The 8,631-nt window shown below is 42.3% G+C and overlaps 1 protein-coding gene across 1 annotated transcript; it reads left to right on the top strand.

Moving 5' to 3' along the window:
• Nucleotides 1-34: 34 nt before the first annotated feature.
• Nucleotides 35-2,562, top strand: LOC121530942 (ADP-ribosylation factor-like protein 6-interacting protein 4). The gene is made up of 6 exons (XM_041836335.2): nt 35-533; nt 671-1,018; nt 1,208-1,325; nt 1,441-1,507; nt 1,619-1,671; nt 1,975-2,562. Exons 1-6 carry the CDS (start codon nt 347-349, stop codon nt 1,976-1,978), a joined length of 777 nt encoding a protein of 258 aa, XP_041692269.1. The 5' UTR covers nt 35-346; the 3' UTR covers nt 1,979-2,562.
• Nucleotides 2,563-8,631: the final 6,069 nt, after the last annotated feature.

The raw sequence follows: 8,631 nt of genomic DNA, 5'->3' as shown, positions 1-8,631 counted from the left end.
AAAAATAGTTTTGAGTATGATATACATCTTGATTTTATATCAGTCTCATAAATAAAATAAAAAGGTTTATTCAGGTAATTCATTGCCAATATGATAGGCGGCCCATAAAATGACATTATCAGTGTGCAAGAGGACAGCAATGTGAAGCGGACACTCTTCCTAACGATCCGGAAATGCACTGGGGAATAAAACAGTTGCACGACCTATTTATTTTGGGGTGGACATGTTTTGTCGCCACTCATTTTCAGCTGTAGCTAGCAATGTATTTCTACATTTATTTACAGAAACGTCAGTAAAGTTTTAGAGGAATACGATTAATTGATTGCCATAGCATACATTTTCGACTATGGAGCGCAGTAGATCTCGCGACAGTTCCGCGGATACGACCAAGAGCACGAGCAGACAATTCGGAGAGAAAAAACTGGCCAAGAAGAAAAAGCGAAGACACTCCTCCTCTTCTTCCTCATCGTCCAGCAGCAGTGCGAGTCCGACCCCTTCAAAGAAAGCATCACGTTCCTTCAGCAAGAGCCAAGGTTTTATTCACTAGTAGTAGTAGACAGCTTCACCCTGTACATCCTCACATAGACAGATATCTAATGTCAGAGAATAAGATAATGAAATGTCTTTGTATGTCTATCAATGTTACAATGTGTACATTTGTCTGCTTCAGATGGGAAACTGAAGAAAAAAATGAAAAATAAAAGAAGTTCCTCATCTTCCTCGTCAAGCTCTTCTTCTTCATCCTCCTCATCCTCCTCAAGTGATGGAAAGTCCAAGAGGAAGGAAAGGAAAAAGAAAAAATTCAAGAAGAAGTTAAAGAAGAAGAAAAGAAAGTTGAAGAAAGAGATGAAATTGGAGAAGAAGAAAATGAAGAAGATAAAGAAATTGGAAGAAAGAAGAGCATCCCTGCTTGTAGATTTGATGCCCCCTCCAGCCCCCCCACAGCCTGTAGGCAGCGCCCCCCAGCCCTTCCTGGAGTTGTGGCAGAGTGATGATTGCACAGAAGATCATGGACCAGGTATGCTGGTCAATGAGATCCATAGGGAATTTGCGCCAGCAGTTGAGTTTAGACTTGTAGCGGTCTCATATTTTGTCATATATCGTCAGTAGTTAGATGTTTATTTGTTACCTAGCTCAACAAAGAATGGAAGATGAAACCAGATATAAAGCTGAGCAGATGGATGTTTTGTTTTTGTCCATTCTGTAGCAATGACAGATGAGCAGAAAGCCAGGCTATCCACCAAGAGGCCCTTAACAAAGGAGGAGTATGAGGCTAAGCAGAGTGTCATCCGCAGGGTGGTAGACCCTGAGACTGGACGCACCAGGTACACCAACGCTATATACAACAGTGTTCCCATGGCATCTATGGTTCAGTAGTTTCAGTCTCTATTCCTATATGGGTGTGTGCTGGTTTTTATTCCTTCTGTTTTTGTTTTTCAGGCTGATAAGGGGAGAGGGAGAGATCATTGAGGAGATTGTCAGTAAAGAGAGACACAAAGACATCAAGGTAAATGGAAAACCATCAAAGGCCATGCAGCTATGTGTGCTGTGGGTTAAAATGTTGTCGTCTACCTAAAAAAAATGCCTACCTAACACTGGCCCTCCTCTCTTGTCACAGCAAGCCACAAAGGGAGACGGAAACTCCTTTCAGAAGAAACTAGGACTAAACAGGTAGAGGGTAACCCCCTGATGTAAAGGCTATGGGAGGAAGTAGCCATCTATACTATTGTGTTTAGATAGGACAGAAGAATAAGTCTCCAGGTAGTTGGGCTGTGCCTAGTTTGTGACAGGATCCCTACATGTCTCCAAAATGAAAGTGAAAAACAACCCTTTCTGTGCCTATCTATGACTGTACTGTACTGCAAGTGTGACTCAATCAAATACATAATGTTTGGTCACACTTTAAATTAGGTTTGGCCACACTTTGTTTAATTGCTCAAATTAAATGTAATAAAATGTTATTTTTTATTTTAGTTGACCAGCATCCTTTCATCACAATTCACTTTGGACTTTCTCTGAATGCATCAGAAATTCAGAATGACAATGATGGCCGAACTGTCAGTTTTTATAAATTAAATTAAACATACATTCAAACTGACCACAAAAACAGAAGTCAACTGTGTAATGCGATTTACTTTTTTACCATGTAATAAAGTATTTTTCTTAGATAATTATCCTTGACCATTCCTGTGTGCATCGGGTATTTACTATTTCAGTTACAGGTTTAAAACCTAATCTTACACCCGCCATTCAAATAATTTAGAGACAAGTAACCACACATTTAATTTCTGTTCTTCATACTTACTTTTTATACACTGTACAGGGAAACACAGGGAACTGGTAAATAAAACTGTCAAACTTTAGAGTAACACAAATAAAATGTATACTAAATATACCACGCTTTAACAAAGCCAAGGTATTGGGACGTTTTGATGTGATCAAATTGTCAGCATTGCCATTTCAATAAGCGTGTGAGATGAAACCTGTTTTTAAGCGCAGTGTGCAAGTCGTTTTATTTAATATATTCCTATGTACATTTATACTATTTCCCTAGAGATAAAACCAACCAAACACAAGTCATACCAAAGTCTAATTGGGAAATAATGGCCCTTTTCAGTGACCATACAGCAAATTCTATTGGAGGATTATTCCATGGAGGCATGAGTCAGACCAGGGAAACAGCAAATTTAAGGCAAAAGGGGAAATGTACAGTCGTGGTCAAAAGTTTTGAGAATGATGCAAGTATTGGTCTTCACAAAGTTTGCTGATTCAGTGTTATGGTATATTTTTGTCAGATGTTACTATGGTATACTGAAGTATAATTACAAGCATTCCATAAGTGTCATAGGCTTTTATTGACAATCACATTAAGTATATGCAAAGAGTCAATATTTGCAGTGTTGACCCATATTTTTCAAGACCTCTGCAATCCACCCTGACATGCTGTCAATTAACTTCTGGGCCACATCCTGACTGATGGCAGCCCATTCTTGCATAATCAATGCTTGGAGTTTGTCAGAATTTGTGGGGTTTTGTCTGTCCATCCGCCTCTTGAGGATCGACCACAAGTTCTCAATGGGATTAAGGTCTGGGGAGTTTCCTGGCCATGGACCCAAAATGTCGATGTTTTGTTCCCCGAGCCACTTAGTTATCACTTTTGCCTTATGGCAAGGTGCTCCATCATGCTGGAAAAGGCATTGGTCGTCACCAAACTGTTCTTGGATGGTTGTGAGAAGTTGCTCTCGGAGGATGTGTTGGTACCATTCTTTATTCATGGCTGTGTTCTTAGGCAAAATTGTGAGTGAGCCCACTCCCTTGGCTGAGAAGCAACCCCACACATGAATGGTCTCAGGATGCTTTACTGTTGGCATGACACAGGACTGATGGTAGCGCTCACCTTGTCTTCTCCGGACAAGGTGTTTTCCAGATGCCCCAAACAATCGGAAAGGGGATTCATCAGAGAAAATGACTTTACCCCAGTCCTCAGCAGTCCAATCCCTGTACCCTTTGCAGAATATCAGTCTGTCCCTGATGTTTTTCCTGGAGAGAAGTGGCTTCTTTGCTGCCCTTCTTGACACCAGGCCATCCTCCAAAAGTCTTCGCCTCACTGTGCGTGCAGATGCACTCACACCTGCCTGCTGCCATTCCTGAGCAAGCTCTGCACTGGTGGTGCCCCGATCCCACAGCTGAATCAACTTTAGGAGACGGTCCTGGCACTTGCTGGACTTTCTTGGGCGCCCTGACGCCTTCTTCACAACAATTGAACCTCTCTCCTTGAAGTTCTTGATGATCCGATAAATGGTTGATTTAGGTGCAATCTTACTAGCAGCAATATCCTTGCCTGTGAAGCCCTTTTTTGTGCAAAGCAATGATGACGGCACGTGTTTCCTTGCAGGTAACCATGGTTAACAGAGGAAGAACAATGATTTCAAGCACCACCCTCCTTTTAAAGCTTCCAGTCTGTTATTCTAACTCAATCAGCATGACAGAGTGATCTCCAGCCTTGTCCTCGTCAACACTCTCACCTGTGTTAACGAGAGAATCACTGATATGATGGCAGCTGGTCCTTTTGTGGCAGGGCTGAAATGCAGTGGAAATGTTTTTTTGGGGGATTAAGTTCATTTTCATGGCAAATAGGGACTTTGCAATTAATTGCAATTCATCTGATCACTCTTCATGACATTCTGGAGTATATGCAAATTGCCATCATCAAAACTGAGGCAGCAGACTTTGTGAAAATTAGTATTTGTGTCATTCTCAAAACTTTTGACCACGACTGTACTGTAAGGCCTCTAGTAATATCTGCATCTGCCAGTAGCAGAACTACGGGGAATGTCTTTGTCCAGATATGTCTGAGCATAACTGATGATTGCACAAGTTATCTTTACATTCTTGGGGTGTCAGTGTCCAGTTGATTGATACAGTATCTCTGGAGCAAGACTGATGCTTTAAAGAGCAACCATGTAATAATTGTTAGAGAGGTGTATGTTTTCTTTTAGCTGGATGTGCTAACCAGTCTTCTCCAATTTCACTGTTAGGATGCACAGAAAGACTGTTGTCTACAGAGAAATCCATGTGGGTTGCCCTTAGAGTTATGTGCCACAAAAAAAGGTAAAAAGCATATCATATGGACAGTGACTCGTAGCCCAAAGTATCAGTTACAACTGCATTTCTTCACAACACAAGCCCTTCCATCTCAACTGACTGCATTCTTCACCATGCCTGTTGCATGTTCATGTGTATTTGGGGTGATGCTTTCTGGGTCACCCTGAAATATGCCTATAGTAGGGCAATGGACAGGAATAGCATGAGCTCATATTATATGTATGAGATGAATTGGTGGTAAAGCAAGGATTCTAGAACATTGGGTTCACAATAGCCTCATTTAAACCTTGTGCTAACATGTGAGTTTCATGATCTGATCAGTATGATCCAATCACTCTTATTAAGGTTAGTCAAGTCTATTTTTACTCCTGAGTGGCGCAGTGGTCTAAGGCACTGCATCGCAGTGCTAACTGTGCCACTAGAGATCCTGGTTCGAATCCAGGCTCTGTCGCAGCCGGCCGCGACCGGGAGACTCATGGGCGGCGCACAATTGGCCCAGCGTCGTCCAGGGTAGGGGAGGGAATGGCCGGCAGGGATGTAGCTCAGTTGATAGAGCATGGCGTTTGCAACGCCAGGGTTGTGGGTTCGATTCGAGCGATAAGAGCGTCTGCTAAATAACTAAAATGTAAATGTAAATGTACTAGAGCTGGGACGATAAACTGAAAATGATCAAAACCGACCATTTATCGAGGACATTTTACTGATATGGATAACAACAATAAGTAGCCTTTACTAGAGAAATGTGAAGTTTGAAATGAAATAGGTCTAAGTCTGCTAATATAGTCTATTGCTAACGGGACAATTGATAAGTCAAAGTTGTAGGAGTAGTTGAAAGGGTCAAATAATTACTGGTGATTATTAATTTTATAAACGTATCGTTCAATTGATCATTATCGTGATAATTCAGTACATTTATCGTGACATGGATCTTTGTCCATATCGGCCAGCTCTAGCGTCTACACATTGTATTACAACTGTGTCGACATTGTGACCAGATTAGGTGGTGCCTCCCTGTATGCAAAGTATTTGACAAATATTATTTCAAAGTAATATGAATTAAGCTTTTCTTTAATTACTGATGCCATAAGTAAATTGTGCTACCTGTCAATGATTTTAGAGGCCGGTATAATAATTTAAATGGTTTGACCATCCATATATATCTGCTTTCACTAGATTGATATCCAGACACAATGCGTGCCTGGTCAGGAAGATCTGATCACAATCAGATCACAATGTGTCTTTTAATAGTCTACACCAGTCTGAAAATGTGGGCACAATCAGAATGTGGACAAGATCAGGACAACGGGCACATGTTAGTACCAGGTATAAACAGGGCTATAGACCAGAGCAGTCTGGATTGCGAGGACCCCACTTCACCATGATGCTCCTCCCTCCCCATACACCTCTAACACTGTCTTCCTTGCTGTCCCAGGATCACACCAATGATGTAATGACAGTTCAACCAAGATCCCATTTGGCTAAACAATTTGCTATGATGATCATGTGCTTTGAAAATGTTTATACCCGTATGTCTCAAATCACAGGGCACCTAGACATTTTGTGAGTGTGTTAGCACGAGGTTCTGTCTCTGCTGCTGCATGTGCCTGCTTAACTGATTGTCGATGCATTGTGGCATTCTTTCTATATGGTGGATCTGCTGCTGTGGCATGATTGTGGGTAATATTGCACCTTCTCACTAACATTTCAGTACTCAGTGGTCCATTACAGTCATAGTTCTACACAGTTTTGAAACAGGGAAAAGGTACACACCTCATTTGCATGAATAATCCTAAAATCAATCATCTTAACTCTACAGTATGTTCCTACTTTCCAAAGCATATTTTTACAAATATCTACAGATTTTTCATCGGAGGCTTCAACAAATAACTCCCAACTGAACCTAAATAGTATTGTCTACATGCTCAATAACATTCAATGCCTCATTTACAGCTCAGGAAGTGATTGACTTTCAAAATACACTACATATACAAAAGTATGTGGACACCCCTTCAAATTAGTGGATTCGGCTATTTCAGCCACACCTGTTGCAGACAGGTGTATAAAATCGAGCAAACAGCCATGCAATCTCCATAGACAAACATTGGCAGTAAAATGGCTTTACTGAAGAGCTCAGTGACTTTCAACGTGGCACCGTCATAGGATGCCACCTTTCCAACAAGTCAGTTTGTCACATTTCTGCCCTGCTAGAGCTGCCCCGGTCACCTGTAAGTGCTTTTATTGTGAAGTGGAAACGTCTAGGAGCAACAACGGCTCAGCCGTGAAGTGGTAGGCCACACAAGCTCACAGAACGGGGACGCTGAAGCGCGTAGCGCGTACAAATCGCCTGTCCTCGGTTGCAACACTCACTACCGAGTTCCAAACTGCCTCTGGAAGCAACGTCAGCACAAGAACTGTTCGTCGGGAGCTTCATGAAATGGGTTTCCATGGCCGAGCAGCCGCACACAAGCCTAAGATCACCATGCGCAATGCCAAGCGTCGGCTGGAGTGGTGTAAAGCTCACCGCCATTGGACTCTGGAGCAGTGGAAACGCGTTCTCTGGAGTGATGAATCATGCTTCACCATCTGGCAGTCCGACGGACGAATCTGGGTTTGGCGGATGCCAGGAGAACGCTACCTACCCGAAAGCATAGTGCCAACTGTAAAGTTTGGTTGAGGAGGAATAATGGTCTGGGGCTGTTTTTCATGGTTCGGGCTAGGCCCCTTAGTTCCAGTGAAGGGAAATCTTAACGCTACAGCATACAATGACATTCTAGGCGATTCTGTGCTTCCAACTTTGTGGCAACAGTTTGGGGAAGGCCCTTTCCTGTTTCAGCATGACAATGCCCCCGTGCACAAAGCGAGGTCCATATAGAAATGATTTGTCGAGATCGGTGTGGGAAGAACTTGACTGGCCTGCACAGAGCCCTGACCTTAACCCCATCGAACACCTTTGGGATTAATTGGAATGCCGACTGCGAGCAGGCCTAATCGCCCAACATCAGTGCCCGATCTCATTAATGCGCTTGTGGCTGAATGGACGCAAGTCCCCGCAGCAATGTCCCAACATCTAGTGGAATACCTTCCCAGAAGAGTGGAGGCTGTTATTAGCAGCAAAGGGGGGAACAACTCCATATTAATTCCCACGATTTTGGAATGAGATGTTCGACGAGGTGTCCACATACTTTTGGCCATGTAGTGTATATCATAATAAACATATGACACATTAAGATAGCAGATACATTAACACAAGACTCATCATTTGCATGATCAGTCAATGTGGTAGAAATGCAATACTATGGAAGGCAAATACCTCTGCTGTGTATTGGCTGCTGCGGATGATTGCATGAGAAAATAACATAAAAAATGAAACACTATGTAGTTAGAAGCACTAAAACAATAGTTTTTCTGTTCACAAAAAAGGAATATATACATTTATATCTATGTAACATGTTAAATAATAATGAAAAAGTGTATCCTGAATGTGCATGTCCTCAGTGTGAAGAGGATACTAGAGAATTGCCCCATGGTAGGCCTGACCCCAGCTCTACATACAATATAATCAACGGACATCTTCCATTCAGCTTCTCCCTTCACATACAGTAGTAAATTGAGCACAATTTCATACTGCCTACTTTGGCACATCACCTTACAGTGATACAAGTTTGCCCTGCAATTGATATACATAAATATACTTAAGTATAGGCAATAATTACAGTGGACTATAATGTAACACATTCTGTATGATAAAACAGACAATGATTGGGGTCTCTACTGTAATCAAAGCGCAATTGGTATACAGACTTAAGAGTATTGCAGCTGCTGAAGCACTGCTATAATTCTATTTCGGCTGTATGTGTGTGGTTCTGGAGACTGTAGACTGTGTCATGGTGCAACCCACCTGCGTACCCCAGAGTGGGAGATGGGGCACATGGATCTATCAGGAGTTAAGCCAAATCGGCAACATGGGGGCGCTGGAGTTACCACATTATGGAACCCGCATGAAACCAGCTCCAATCTGAAGCCCCA

Source organism: Coregonus clupeaformis, chromosome 18 (genome assembly GCF_020615455.1).
Source record: "Coregonus clupeaformis isolate EN_2021a chromosome 18, ASM2061545v1, whole genome shotgun sequence".
In the NCBI taxonomy this organism is placed as follows: domain Eukaryota; kingdom Metazoa; phylum Chordata; class Actinopteri; order Salmoniformes; family Salmonidae; genus Coregonus; species Coregonus clupeaformis.
The sequence above is the reverse complement of the archived record's forward strand: the minus strand, read 5'-3'. Positions and strand labels throughout refer to the sequence as shown.